The sequence below is a fragment of the Chamaea fasciata genome, unplaced genomic scaffold, assembly GCF_029207755.1.
Source record: "Chamaea fasciata isolate MVZ Bird 193981 ecotype frontalis unplaced genomic scaffold, bChaFas1.0.hap1 SCAF_4, whole genome shotgun sequence".
Classification (NCBI taxonomy): Eukaryota; Metazoa; Chordata; class Aves; order Passeriformes; family Sylviidae; genus Chamaea; species Chamaea fasciata.
In genome coordinates this window covers 12,894,889-12,910,493 of record NW_027094089.1, presented here as the reverse complement: position 1 = coordinate 12,910,493, position 15,605 = coordinate 12,894,889, and the positions used below count along the sequence as shown (strand labels likewise).

The window sequence follows — 15,605 nt, the reverse complement described above, 5'->3', positions numbered from 1 at the left end:
GGATAAAGTTAAAGGAGAATTAATTTTTAAAAAATAATTATAATTAAAGAAAAAAAAGCAGGAAAGAGGACATTTGGATAGAATGTTGGCAAGAGACCCAGGACAGAGCAAGAGGAAAGGTGGAGAATTCAAGGGGGAACCTTCTTAGCATTCACTTGGAGCTCGCTAAGTGGGAGGAGAAACAAATCAGTAATATCAGGACAGGAGCCATGCTAGCGTATATAAGCCAGTGGGACATTTCCTTTTCCCTACTTTCCTTCGGGCCTAACCAGCATACCTACAGCTACTCCTGAGCTCATCTGAGAGGTAAGAGCACTCTGTTCTTTCCTTTTAATGCACCCTGTTACTGACTTACCTGGGTCATTCCCTCAAAACACCTGGCAACCAGCATTTGAGCAGTCCTGCTGAAGGAGAAGAGGCTTAGGAGGAGCACAAGAATATCAGTTATCAAGAAGCTTCTAGCAGGGTGAGGATTTATTGGTACTGCTTAGCCCAGGTGGCTGAACCTTGAAGGAAAAAAAGAAAAGAAATTTAAAAAAAAGAAGAAATAACCAGAACACTTTAACATTTCCTATTACTGCCTTTCCATTCTGCCAAATGAAAATGCCCAGATAGTAATAATACACAGCTGATGTGATAGTGTCTCTGTATTTCTCTGTTCCTGAGAGACAGATCTCTGAAAACTGAATTGCATGTGAGCTTAATGAATATTTGAACCTGAAGGGTAAGCTTTCTTTTGAACTAATACTTAGAAATACATCTTCTGTGGGAGAAACTGAACTGTTTTTTTCCAGTGAGGGTCAAGTACATTATAATCTGTTTCAGAGATTGTGCTTGTGCTTGCATGTGTTCCTATGCCTAACACAATATTAATCCAGCTTTACAACACCCCTGGTAACATTACATGGGCTGTGCTGGATTTAGAGCTGCTGAGAGTCTGGCCCTTTCCTCCTATTGTGCTTGGATGCAGGAATTCCTCTAAAAGCAAGCTGCACACAGAGCTTGGCTGCCTGCAGACTTCTCAGTAACAATTCAGAGAATTCAAGATACAATGGCAGTGATTGTGCAGTAGCAGGTCCTCAGGTCCTTGGACAAACAAATACCTCATCATAAATTAAACCCTCAGAGAAACCTAAATTTTGGCAGGGAGAGAGGAAAATTCCAGAGAGAAGAGAAAGCACTAGATGACTTTGCTGCATTTTCACATGTAAAAGCCCAATGACCAGCTTGGAAGGGCCCATTCCTGGGAGTAGTAATCAGATAAATTAAAGATTCTGTCCCTCTCCCAGCTGCAAGCACAATACCGTTCTTACCATGTACAACACAAAATGAACGTGTGGCCAGGCTTGTCTCCTCCTCAGCAGGTGAATAAAGGAGTATTTGCAGGGCCAGGTGCTGCAGGAGTGCAGCCCCAGCATGGAGCCAGCTTTAACAAGGCATGACTGAGATGCCATGGGTATGGTGTGACAGGGAGGAAGTCGACACAAGTGGAAGGAAAATTGATTTAGGGAGACACGGGGTTGCATAACGTCAGTACTTTGCTACAGGACATTTATTAACTCTGAAAGGATGATTAAAAAAACATGGCAGATCAATATCTTGGCCCTGTGATGATTTCATCTTCATAAAAGAGAAACGTCTTTTGTTTTCTGTTTTGTTTCATGGGAAGCTCTCATTTCCCATGAAAATGGTTTTAAATAGCTTCCCTGCACTTACAGCACACTACACTTGCACTTGCACCACTGAGATGAAAACTGCATTCAGACTGAACCAGGCTTTGCCTGGGTTCTGCTGCTGCTCCTGTATCTCACCAATTACACACCAGTACTGGGAGCTTGCACTGCAGGGCTGGAACACCTCTGTAGAGTTTACATGAGACAAGGCAGTGTGCTCCAAGCTGCCCATCTGAGAACAGGACTTATGTCTTTAAAAAAAACCTTTTTCCCTGACTAATAGAAGTCAAGAATAATAGTAAAAATAACACCTATCAATCCTGCTCCCATCCAGAAGCCAAGCAGTCTGCTTCAGCAGAGCACTCCTTTTTCAATTATTTTCATTTCATTCCTTAGTGCACTAAGAAAATACAATTTCAGTGAAAACCATGTGTTTGCATAACTTCAACTGCAGGTCTTCAAAAGACCGGCTGCAGACCAGCACACATGAAAACCCAATCAGAATATGTACACTTTAGTCTGCATTATTATTCAGACATCACTGTGTTAAAATTCTCTGAGCATATCCACAATTCTGACATAAGACACCTTTTGTATTCTCTCCTGTCTCAATACCTGCTATCACCTACTCCCTGAAGCAATGTGCTTTTATGCTAACACATCATTAATCTATGCAGATGCATGGTAGGTACTGCTTTGTAAAATCACTAAAAATGTCTACAAACTTTTATGCTGGCACCAGTTTCCAAGTGTTTTGCTATCTCTTTATGCTCTTATTGGACAGCTAAGTAGAAGTAGTGCAAGTCCTTCATGCTTTGTGTTTCTGAACAGATGGGACAAGCCTCAGGGCTCTGGTGGCAACAAAACCCCCTCACATAGGATGCAGCCCCCACACAGTACCTGGGATGGGATTCAGGGAGGTCATGAAACCAGTGGGGCTGGATCCTTACTGTGTCATGAAGACTCCAACGAAAAGCAAAGGTTTTCTTGGCCTACACCCATTTCCCACCTGGCTGCTCTGCAGGTGAGGAGATTGTTCCATGATGGTTTCATTCTCCCTTAGCATACATAATCACAGAATGGTTTGGGTTGGAAGGGATCTTTAAAGCTTATCCTGTTCCAACCCCCTTTCATGGGCAGGGACACCTTCCATTAGCCCAGGTTGCTCTAAGACCTCTCCAACCTGGCCTTGGACACTTCCAGGGATGGGGCAGCCACAGCTGCTCTGGGCAATCTCTAACAGGGCCTCACCATCCTGACATGGAACAATTTCTTCCTAATGTGTAATGTAACCCTGCCCTCTCTCAGTCTGAAGCCACTGCCCCTTGTGCTGTCACTCACTACATGCTCTACTGAATGGATGAAGTTCCTGTAGTCCCTCTCTAGAGAGACCCATCCCTAGATCAAATGGACTGAGGGATTGGAATAGATGAGCTTTAAAGGTCCCTTCCAGCACAAAGTATTCTATGGTTCTATGACATAATGAACATGAGTTTGAGCATCACTGCTGGACAGAAGGTAACCATGATCACCCTGCAGCCTCTGTGACTCTGAATACTCCAGTGCTCTGGGTATTCATTGAGTGAGAAGTTTGAGACAGGTTAGTGCAAGTGACTCACCAGGTCACCTGGTCTTTTTGCTGTGCCAACAGCAGTGAGCTGGTTTCAATTCTGCCCATGGAAACCCAAGGCAGAGGAGCACTGCCAGCTCACAGTTGCCCTTATATGGCAAAGCAATACATGAATTTTTTTGTGAATTCAGGCCCTCAGCTTCATCCATTTTATCTCCACTGTACAAGTGGACTGGACAGTGACTCTAACACTTCACATGCCCATTGCAGCCTGTTCTGCAGACTCCTGAATGCAAACAGCTCCTCACTCAGCATGCAGGGGAACACAGAGGGCATGCCAGCATGGGTCTCACAATATCACTCTGCAGTGCAGCAGCACTTCATTTTATGGGTTAGCAGCAGGGAAAGCCCAAGCTGCATAGAGATGGAGACCCTTTAAAAGGAAAATGTAAATGCACTTTCACCAAATGGAGAGCATTTATCTTGGCTGGAAATTTTGATTTAACTGAAAGTACATTCAACTCACTTATTCCAGAATAAAGTATGAAAAAAGTGAAGGTTAATGAATTAAGGTAATAAATTGTAACAAACCCCCAAAAAGTCTTCCTGTATCAAGACACCATTCCTAGCACCACTCTTTTTTCCTTTTCTTTTTCCTTTTCTTTTTCCTTTTCTTTTTCCTTTTCTTTTTCCTTTTCTTTTTCCTCTTCTCTTCTCTTCTCTTCTCTTCTCTTCTCTTCTCTTCTCTTCTCTTCTCTTCTCTTCTCTTCTCTTCTCTTCTCTTCTCTTCTCTTCTCTTCTCTTCTCTTCTCTTCTCTTTTTTTCCCCTCTTTTTTCTTTTTCTTTTTCTTTTCCTCCTTAGTCTTTTTATTCCAGGTCCTTACCTTCATGTCCAACACAAAGCCAAACTCAATACTTTTCTGTATGTACTGGTCCTGCCATCAGCTTCTCATATGGAATCTATCCCTTTATTAGCTGGGCTCTTCCAGAAGGTAGAAAATGTCCATTTATTTTTTGTGCAAATACTTACTGCTTCCTGAAAGGTCACCACCAGCCCTCCAGTGCCACAAGAGTGAGAAACTGGCCAGGATTAATCCATGGTGCATTAACCAGGCATCCCCCCACAAAGACTCAGAGTTGCTTAACCACACTGGAGGGTCTGGAAGTGCAATGCCCAGGGAGAAGCAGCTTAAGTACTCAGCACCTGTTTTTCTGAACTATAATTTCTCTTCCCGAGCTGTTCACAAGGCTTTTAGTAAAGTTTTGAGTGAGTCAAGGACTAACACAAGACCTGTGTCTGTAACATCCTATTTAGATTACCAACTCCCAATATAAATTCCTTACATTTTGCACAAGCTGCTACTCACCAGTGAGGCCTGAAGCACCACTGGTTCTGTATTCACACAACACACATTTTCTGGTGTTTGCTTGATAATTACCAAGAATTAGTTCAGGAAACAGCATGCTCCAGGAACAGGGGTTTTTTTTATTTATTTGCTCACTTTATATTCAGAATTGGTTATTCAACAAGCAATGAATTGGCTATAGACACTGTTTTTTACTGTTAGCTGTAAGCCTCTGATACACATGCCTGAATAATCCTGTCTGTAGGCTGTATGAGGTGCCAAAGGTTATTCCAGCAACTCCTTATACACAGGGTGTATGATCCAAAGGGGACTCCATCTCCTAGTTCTACACTCCAAACACCTAATTTAGGCCTAAACAACTTTGCTGGGCCTATAAAAGTCCCCTACCTGATTTTAGCTTCTTATAGCACCTGCTGAATTTAATAAGTGTATTTTCATTAGTCTCTGAGGGTTTCTTACTACAGCTTCCAACATACAGTCCCCAATATTGTCTCAGCAGAGAAGAAAACAACATGACTAAGGCAGAGGGGAAAGCAAGAGCTGTGAATTTGGGCATCAAACTCTTGAGCCAATGCCAGGTACTTATAAAGATTGGTCAGCTTATAGTGCAGTTCAAATGAGAAAAAGGAATGTATGAATGCATGTGAGTAATGGAATAAGGCACCATGGACAACCCCAGGCTAAGCCCATGCTCATGAGAAGGGTTGAACTGACCCCAATAGGTGATTATGAAACTGAATTTAGGCACCTATTATTGATGGCAGATGGATACATTCAAAGTGGAAATACAAGTTAAGCAGCGGAGAAGCTTAATAAATGAAATATCTCCTTGTAACTGCATGGAAGTCTGAGAGGACAGGGCACATGAAGAGGGAATGTGCTCATGGAGACAAAAAAATCAGATATTCAGAGTAAGGATTCTCCTCTTTCTGCTTCCAAAGTAACACATGGTGAGCAGTTATGTGGTAAAGAGAATAAACAGTGATCAGAAAGGCATTATAATGAACTCTCTTTTTTCTTTTCCCTTGAATTTTACCAAAGATTCAGAACATCGACATGGAAAACTGTGTTGATGTCAAGATAGAAACCAAGGGGGAAAGAATGCCAGTGAAGCAGAATCCACTGAGCACAGGTGGGAAGAGTTTCTGCAGAGCTGTGGGTTACCTCACTGGAGACATGAAGGATTTTGGAACCTGGCTGAAAGGTAAACCTACTTCACAGTGACTAATGACAGTGGATTCCAAATAATAAGTACATCAAAGGAGTAATAACTAACTTCTCAGTGATGTGATTCAAGTTAGAATAGTACAGAAACTACCTCTACCCTGATTTATGTCTGTTTTGTAAGGGGAAAAATCGGCTTTGTGCAGAGATCCACATACTGCTTAAATCTTGGGGATGTCTGAGATGACATTTACCTCCCAGCATGCCATGTACAAAGCGAATTTAGTCCCACAGAACATAGCCCTGGATGGTTATGCTGTACTCTGCTATTCTTCTTAACACTCCATGTCCTTTCAGCTGAGCAGTTTCTGTGAAGCCTAGTGCCACTGTGAAGTTAAATTACACATAGGTAGGTGTGTTTGGTCCCTGTAATAAATCAGCAGTGGGATACACACACAATTTGCCATCTGAGCCACAGACAACATAAATTAGCTGGTTCATATGAATCTGGTCATGGGTACTTTATAACACAGAGTTCTGGCAGTCTCACTGTTCATCTCAGTTTTCCAGCTGTAAGACTTCAGTGTAGACCATAATAAATCCCTGTCAGGTTTTACAGTCTTGTTGATTCATTGCTTCAGTCGTGGTGCCAGGTCCCACTGCCAAAACTCTTCCTGAGTTTCAAAAATACATCCCAAATCAATACCATCTGCAGACTTTAGGGGGCTTGTTTTATTATTGAATTTAATCTTTCCCAGACAAACCTCTCATGATCCAGCTCCTTGACTGGGTGCTGCGTGGGATATCCCAGGTGATGTTTGTCAGCAATCCCCTCAGTGGGTTGGTCATTTTGGCTGGCCTCCTGCTGCAGAACCCATGGTGGACACTTACTGGATGTGTGGCAACAGTTGTCTCAACTTTAACAGCACTTATTCTGGGTCAGGACAGGTAAGTCCATCCTTTTCCTCCTCATGTGACCACTTCTGTGATGATTTATGTGTTAGATGTTTGATGTGGATAAGAAGCTTGAATTTAGCGGGTGGTGTCCCTGCCCATGGCATAGGGTTGGAACAAGGCGGTCTTTATGGTTCTTTCCAACCCAAACCTTCTATGATTGTGTGATCCAGCCTTGATTGGGCATGTATCTGTTCTGGTAGGACCAGACAGATCCTCCCAGCAGCTGCACCTGGTGCAGAGGGGCACTGGACAAACCTGCAGAAGGGGCAGGTCCTGACCCAAGTGTGCAAAATCGAATGTCAGTGGATGAGTTCCAGCAAGTCATCCCCAAACAGAGTCACAACTGGGTGGAGAGGGAGGGCTGATGTGAGCACAGCACCCTCAGGGGAGAAAACTTCAAGGCAGCTGTTCCCTCCACACAGATCAGCAATAGCAGCAGGCCTGTATGGATACAACGGGGTCTTGGTGGGATTGCTAATGGCTATCTTCTCTGTGGATGGAGACTACAACTGGTGGCTCCTCCTGCCAGTGGCACTGGTGTCCATGACCTGGTAAGTCAGATGGCTCCTCTGCGTCTCCTTCCAGCCCCAGAGTCCCCTCATGTGAGACTGAGCTGTTGCATTTCTAAGCAGATAGCAGTGGAAAGGGAACACAACAAACACATATGTACTGTTAAATCTGCATTGTTATTTACACTTTTAAACTCAGATGTAATCCAGAAATAAATAAAAATACCCACATAATCACAAATAATCCCAGTGGGGAAAACAAAAATCAGTGGCTGATGATGTGTAATTCAATATTCTGAATGTGAGTCACATTGCTGTGATGCATCAATTCATTTCTGTTTCAAGAACATTATTTTCACCATTTCCTACCATCATCAACCACAGGTGTTTCATCTATTTAAGTCGCCATATAAAAGTGTCATGAAAATTTACTTCTCCAAGCACAGAAGCTGTTCAGTGGTCCCAAGACATAATGGTTGACACTAATCAAAACAAACAACTAATAATATTTTACTTGTATATACGACACCATAATCCGCTGGGTATTTGGCCAGCAAAAAAATTTTGAAACCTGGTCCTTGACCCCAAAATGTGTAGCTGTAGATTGCTAAAACCACACATGTAATTTGTCTGCCTGAAGTTCACATGGTGTTACAGTCAATTTGATGTCAGCTTTTACTGCTAATCCACAAGCTTGAACAAAGGTGCACAGTTTACAGTTCCACTCAGACCCAGCATGGGTATCGTAGTCTCGGTCCACTCCAGGTGCTAAAAGGAAAAGGTAAACACTGGGATTGACCTGGGGAATAACTCCACTAAAACACTGGATCCTGTCTCCTTCATGCTCATCAAATTTATCATACATATTAACATAACATGACAGGAATCTCTACATTGATAATTGCCTTTGGAGGGGTAGGAAATTTATGAGGTGACGCTTTCTTGTCTCTGATTAGATCAGAAAGGTTGAGGTAATTAAACAGGTTGAAGGAGGAGAGCGTGGTTTGGTTTGGCTTTTTTGTTTATTTTAAATAGACCAACTTATCTGCAGGTGTGTTTATGGTTGGATATGGTTCTGGTGTGATTTTTGCCTATTTGAGACCAATTTGTTCCTCTTTCAGCCCTATTTTCACCAGTGCTTTAAGTGCAGTTTTTTCTAAGTGGGACCTCCCTGTTCTCACCTTGCCTTTCAACTTGGCCTTGACCCTCTACCTGGCTGCTTCAGGACCACACAACCTCTTCTTCCCTACAACTGTCATTCATCCTGCAACAGCAACACCGAATATCACCTGGTCAGATGCTGAAATCACAATGGTAGGATGTCTTAAGGGTAACAGTCTACTTAATTTACAATTAAAAATACTACAGAAATGTATTACCTTCCTTTATAAATTCCTATATATAAATTCCAGTTTGGCTTGGATGAGACCTTAAATGGCCATCCAGTCCCACCCCCTGCCATGGGCAGGGACACTTTACACTATCCCAGATTGCTCCAAGTCCTGTCCAACCCAGCCTTGGACACTTCTAGGGACCCAGGAGAAGCCACAGCTGCTCTGGGAAACCTGTGCCAGGGCCTCACCACCCTCACAGCCAGGAATTCCTTCCCAATATCCCATCTAACCCTGCCCTCTGCCAGTGGGAAGCTGTGTCCTGTCCCTCCATGCCTTGTCCCAAGTCCCTCTCCAGCTCTCCTGGAGCCCCTTTAGGCCTTGGCAGGGGCTCTGAGGTCTCCCTGGAGCCTTCTCTTGTGCAGCTGAACACCCCCAGCTCTCCCAGCCTGGCTCCAGAGCAGAGGGGCTCCAGCCCTGGGAGCATCTTTTTCACCCTTCTCTGGACTGGTTGCAAGAGGTCCACCTCCTATATTACTGCATTATGGCCTGGGAGGACAAAATTTGATTTGTAAGAGAACCATTATCCAAAATATAAGAGTTTACTCTAGGAACGTACATTTTTCATAGCCTGAAAATAAGAATCTTTTCATGTTCAGTTGGATCCAAGTGTATCGATTATAATTTTCAAACACTGTCTTGAATCTAATTACCCATTTCTATTTCTATGCATATACTGATCATGTCCCCATAGCCAAGGCTGTGCTGAGAATTCCAGTTAACTCCCAGGGTAGTTTTAATTTTTCAGATAAAGACTGTTCAAAAAATTGCATCTATCTGATTAGAGATGAGCAAGCAGATACTACTGTGGCAGAATAGTTAAAAACTTGGGTGCAGGTACACATACACATATTTTTAATTTATATTCAAGTGGAACCTTTCCAAAGGAACATTTTATTCTCCTGGATGACACCATAAACAATACAAATACCAGAGTAACTACTTTCTCCTAAGGCTCAGCTGACTATTTTAAGGGGTTCCCAGGGAGTGATTAAGAAAAGGAAGTTAATTGACACTACATAGAAACCCACAAGTGAAATTTCTCAAAGAACATTTACCATGACACATAGTTTTATGGGGACTGTATATGGAAAAGTACCTCTAAGCTGTGACCAAACTGAGCTCTGTCCCACCAGCCCAGCAACTCTTGCTCATATTTCTAGAGAATCTCAAGGAAACCATCCCCTAGGTTCACTCTCATGGTCCCTATGGATATGTAAAAATGCTCAAGTCAGCAGCACATGCAAAAAGAGGATGATTAGACCCTTCCACAAAATCTTTTAAACCCTTGATCTTAGAGCAAAAACCTGGCAGAGGAGCTCAGGTCTGGGGAACAAGCCATGACTCATTTCCATTGAAGGGGAAACCCTGTGGAAATGCCCTGCTGTCTCCCGAGATGTGTCCAAATGTTCCACTTAGAAAGAGAGACTGCATCCAACAAATGCCAAACATGAGCCTGGCCAAGAAAAATAAGTTTTAAAACTAAAACAAACAAACAAAAAAAAACAAAAACAAACAAAAAAGTTACAAAGCTGATAACAAATTGTCTTGTTTGTTTTGTTTTGTTGATTTCTACAGCTCCTGCAATCCATTCCAGTTGGTGTGGGCCAGGTTTATGGTTGTAACAATCCCTGGACTGGAGGAATTTTCCTGATTGGTTTATTTATCTCCTCTCCACTCATTTGTGTCCATGCAGTGATCGGTTCAGCGGTGGGGATGCTGGCAGGTAATGATTTGCCTTGTGTGACAGATTTATATAAAAGCATGGAGAATAAAAGAGGAACTACAGTTAGAGGAGCACTCAAAGTCACAAGTATTTCACCCACTGGAGAGTGGCTCCTTAGAAACAAAATAAACTCAGATTTCTGTTTTAAGAATTCTTTTGATTGACTTCCCCATTCTCTTACCTTGTTTTATGACAGTGGAAACCTTCAGAAGAAAGAAGTGTCTGTTGTGCTGAGATTAATTCTACCACGGTGTATCCGTGGTGGGTTTAGAGGGAGATCAATGAAAGTCATAGCCATCAGCCTGAATGTGCAGGCCTCAGAAATGCATTTAAGGTTCACGTGTAGGCTCATTCACTCATGTGTTCTATTGAAATCAAATCACCAAATTCAGCTCAGCAGCAACAGGAAAATTCTGCCACAATTCCCTTAGACCATAGCAACATGACTACAAACAGCTCCGTGTACAAATGCTGGCTAGAACCTTTGAAAATCTGGACTCTTGCCATTTCTGCATTGTTTTCATCTCTTTGGCTGAGAAATGACACATCTCTGACTTTATTTTCCAGGGTTAAGCTTAGCAACGCCGTTTAACCAAATCTACTTGGGGCTGTGGGGCTACAACAGCTGCCTGTCCTGTGCTGCCATCGGGGGCATGTTCTTGGCTCTCACCTGGCAGACACACCTCCTGGCCATGGCCTGTGGTAGGTACCCAGCAGGTGTTCACCTCCCCAGGAAGTGAGACAGGACGTCTTTGCAGCAGAGGGGGGCTGGAGTCAGATGGGCACCTCCAGGCAGGCAGATGGATGTAGGTGAGGCTGGTGAGTGGTGGAGCTGGGTGTTGGAGTCACGGCTTTAACATACTCGGTGCTTTCACCTTCAGCCAAGAGTTGTGTTTAAAGCAAGAGCTGTGATCAGTGGACACATGTTAACCAAGGTCTTTGAGATCAGATGCTTTGTTTTGAGTCATTAATTGTGTTTGTTCACTTATTGCTGGATGATTCATGTTGTTTTTTTCCAGCCACAGATACCAGCTCAAATTCCTTCTTTGAAGAAGGACATACCTAATCTTTGAGAAGAATGGAGCGCTTTTGTAGTTAGACAGTACACATTTCCCATTCTCTTGAAATGGATCAATAGCATGAGCTGGACAACACAGCAGAGTTGAAGAATTATTTATAAGGCAATTCCATATGAAATTGCAATATCAGAGCTAGCTGGAAGTGAAACTACTGCTCATTCAGAAAGTGAATAGTGAAGCTATTGCTCATACAAGAAAGATTTAGCTCTGTATGTCATTGACCCTCCTTCAAGCCCTGGAAGAAGGACAGATGAGGATGGAAGGGTTATTTTCCCATTTAACCCCATCCATCAAGGTACATTCTTTCCATGTCACTGCATTTTTCAAAAGCCCGTGATACCATAGCACATTTTTCATCACTTCAGTTTTGTTAGCTTGTTTGTATGCTTTGCCTCTTCCATAAGCTCCAGGTTGGAGGGGACACAGCAAGGGGTTTAGCCAGGGTATTGTCCAGACAGGGTCAAAATCATTGGTTGAGCTACCCAAGGCAGAAGGAGAGATGTTTGTCATTGCTGTTCTACTCCATGAGCAACTGAACTCACCAGGAACTGCCTTTCCTTTTTCACAGCACTCTTCAGTGCCTACCTGGGAGCTGCAGTGACCCATATGTTGTCTGTGGTAAGTAGTGTTTCAGCTAAGGGCTGGCTGATTTCCAACATTGAATTTCTCTGGTTTGTCAGACAAAACACCAAGATGTGAAGAAAAATTCAGCCATAGGCAGAAATGGTCTGGGAGAGGGGTTACTATCTGCCCAGGGGGTTGGTGTGATTCCCACTGGAACAAGCAACTTGGAGTCATCATTTACCACTTTCCATCTTAGTTTGAATGAACTCCCACAGCTCAGCTCTATAAATTCAAGAGATCACAAAATCATGGAAAAGTTTGGGTTGAAAGGCACCTTAAACCTCATCTAGTCCCACTCCCTGCCATGGACAGGGACACCTTCCACTATCCCAGGTTGCTCCGAGCCCTGTCCAGCCTGACCTTGGACACTTTCAGGGATTCAGGGGCAGCCACAGCTGCTCTGGACAACCTGTGCCAGGGCCTCACCACCCTCACAGGGGAGAATTTCTTCCTGATATCCCATCTAACCCTGCCCTCTGTCAAAGGAAAGCCATTCCCCTTATCCTGTCTAGGCCCTTGTCCAAAGTCCCTCTCCAGCTCTCCTGGATGCACTTTAGGCAGTGGCAGGCTGCTAGAACATCTCCCCTCTTTCAGATATTCACTTCATGCCTGAAGCAATTGGAAAAGGGGCCCAGCGTGTGTGTAAAGAAACATTAAATTTGGGTTAACTTCTTTTCTCAATCGCCAAAAGTCAGTCAGTACAACTGCCCAGGGAAAAGCTGAAGGTCTCTGGTATCCACTCTCCAGTCTCATTGCCACCCTCTCCCTGCCTCATGTGCACCCAAGAAACCTTCACCATGGCAGAGGCACAAAGAGCAGGAAGCCCTCTCACCAGAGCTGGTAGATACAGCAGGCTAATACAAAATGTCAAGACTTCCTAAAGAAACGCAACCTCCCTAAGGAAAGACTCAATGCAAAACAGAGCCTAGACTTCCTCCAGAAACCTTGCTCCAAGGTGGCTGGCTCTGAGCGTCATGCTAATAAAAGGAGGACACATAGTAAACAGGTGGTTTGTTACTTTTCTTTGCAGTTTGGGGTGCCATCAGGAACCTGGCCTTTTTGCTTGTCTGCACTGACCTTCCTGCTAATGACCACAAACAGCTCTGCGATCTGCAGGCTGCCACTCTCCAAAGTCACCTACCCAGAAGCCAACCGAGCTTATTATCTGATGAGGAAGAAACATGAGAGGTCTTGCTGTGAGGCATAGAGATCCAAGAAGAGAGAACACCAGGTGTTTGCCCAACAGACCATGATTTATGTGCTACAATGTCCAACACCACCTTCTGCGTGGAGAGACTTTTCCCACCATGTGTGTTTGTTCTATAAGAATATTTCTATTAGGTAGGACTGCTGTGCTGGAAGGACCTTTCCCAAGATCAACCTGTTATGATTTTAAAGCACATATGTCTGAAAAGACACTTGAATTATAAGCAATGGGAAAATTACTTACAAGTTGAAAAGTAAGATCTCTCTGTGAAATTGAAGACACCAAATTCAGACATAAAGAAATAAAGAGCATCCTTCAGCGTATGAGGGGACTTCAAATTAATGGCTAAACAGCTTATGACAGCAATAGGAGGCATCTTACAGAGTTTCATTGTAGTAGAGGAATGGAATAAGGAGCATTCTTTGCCAAGTAGAAAATACATTGTGAAGAATTCTACCTGAAGGACCTCTCAAACCCCATGGAGAGAGATGTTCATTAGCAATCAACAAACATAAGATGGACATGATTTTTGTGATTTTTGTGTTAATCTCATGATTTTTCTTAATACTTAAACTTGGTGATGGGTTAGCAAAGGAAGGGACAGCAAGAAAGTCACTGTTGTCCCTTTCCTGTGCAATAAAATGGCTCTGTTCAGTCAACACACAAATAGAACTAATTTGAGCTGATCTTCTTAACTTCTCTCCCTACACTGTCATCAGCCCATGAACACCAAACAGCAAAATGTTGCACTCTCCCAGCCTGCTGCAGAAACTCAGGAGGTTTGGGGGGACCTTCTGGCTCTGCACAACTTCCTGACAGGAGGGGACAGCCAGGGGGTTGGGTTCTGCTCCCAGGGAACAGGGACAGGAGGAGAGCAAACAGCCTCAAGCTGTGCCAGGAGAGGTTTAAATTGGATATTGGGGATAATATCTTTGTAGAAATGGTTATCAATCTTAGAAATAGGCTGTTAGGGCAGTGGTGGCATCCCCATCCCTGGAGGGTTTTAAAGGCCTTGTGGGTGTGGCACGTGGGGGACGTGGGTTAGTGGTGTCCTTGGCGACAATTCTATGATTCTGTGAAGCTTCTGCTCTGTCATTTCTCTCTGCCCCACAGTGGGAAGGGGACGTTTGAGGACCTGTCCAGCAGAGCTCTGCAGGACACCAGCCACATGCCACCTCGACTCAGGATCCCAGGTTGTGCAGGCAGGGAAGAGGGAAGCTAGTCTTGCACCCAGCAGTGCAGATCACCTCAACAGGCATTAACTCAGCCACATTTCTGCCTAGCTCACTGACATACTCTGTCTCAGGTGGAAGCTCATATCTCCACCAAAAATATTCCATTTGCTCAGGTCCTTCAGCTGACAGGAGCCTACATGCATTAACAGCACACCAGAAAAAGCAAATCAAAACCTTTCTTTCTTGTAGGAGATGAAATAAAATCTAGCATGATTTTTGAGTTTGGGAAGGGGAAAAAACCCAATCCATGTATTTTTGTGAATATCACAAAGACCTGAGTGTAAAATATTTGTGATGAACTGTTGGTAGTATCTTCTGGTGAAGTTTCAGGTTTTCAGATATTCAACAGTATTTCTGTATGACTGACACTCACTTGTAAAATGTAGCATTTCCATGATTTACTTAATGAATATCTACATAATATTCCGTGGAGTTAATTTCTGAAACAAATGTTCTCTTTTTTTTTTTTTTTTCTTTTCTTTTTTTGAGTTTGGTATAAGTTTCTCTCTCTTTATTATCGTTAAGTACTTCCAAAGATATGTTACCTCTTAAACAAGTAGTGTAGAGAACACTGGAAAATAAAATCTTTAAATCACTGTGTGGGATACAAAGGAAACTTTTAAATTCTGGTCTTTGTGCTTATCACAAAATCACAAAATTGTTTGGGTTAAAGGGTTCTTTTTCCACCCTCTGTGCCATGGGCAGGAAGACCTTCCACTAGCCCAGGCTACCCAGGCCCCATCCAACCTGGCTTAGAACACTCCCAAGGATACAGGAGCAGCCACAGCTTCTCTGAGCACCCTGTGCCAGGGGCTCACCACCCTCACAGCCAGGAATTCCTTCCTAATACCCCATCTAACCCTGCCCTCTGGCAGTGTAAAGTCATTCCCCCCGTCCTGCCACCCAAGACAGCTAAAATCCTCCTCCAGCTCTCTTGGAGCCCATTTAGGCAGTCAAAGGATGTCGAAGGTCCCCTCAGAGCCTTCTCCAAGATGAACAGCCCCAGATCGCCCAGACCTTTGGCATTTTGTGGCATGAAACCTTCTTAAACCTGCAAGTGCAAAGTCTGGTTCTATACCGTATGTGTGATCAGCCCAAGGCAC

At 43.6% G+C, this 15,605-nt stretch overlaps 1 protein-coding gene across 1 annotated transcript; it reads left to right on the top strand.

Moving 5' to 3' along the window:
- The first annotated feature begins 216 nt into the window (after nt 1–216).
- On the top strand, nt 217–15,100 carry LOC136288103 (urea transporter 2-like). Its single transcript, XM_066180872.1, has 9 exons — nt 217–306; nt 5,652–5,814; nt 6,533–6,722; nt 7,154–7,282; nt 8,362–8,554; nt 10,210–10,357; nt 10,925–11,059; nt 12,005–12,054; nt 13,091–15,100. The coding sequence occupies exons 2-9, from the start codon at nt 5,667–5,669 to the stop codon at nt 13,265–13,267; spliced, it is 1,170 nt and encodes a 389-aa protein (XP_066036969.1). The 5' UTR covers nt 217–306; nt 5,652–5,666; the 3' UTR covers nt 13,268–15,100.
- Nucleotides 15,101–15,605: the final 505 nt, after the last annotated feature.

Coding starts and splice junctions, on each gene's coding strand:
- LOC136288103 (XM_066180872.1), top strand. CDS start 5,667: ATGGAAAACTGTGTTGATGTCAAGATAGAAACCAAGGGGGAAAGAATG. Junction 5,815..6,532: donor TTTTGGAACCTGGCTGAAAG/GTAAACCTACTT, acceptor AATCTTTCCCAG/ACAAACCTCTCATGATCCAG. Junction 10,358..10,924: donor AGCGGTGGGGATGCTGGCAG/GTAATGATTTGC, acceptor TTTATTTTCCAG/GGTTAAGCTTAGCAACGCCG.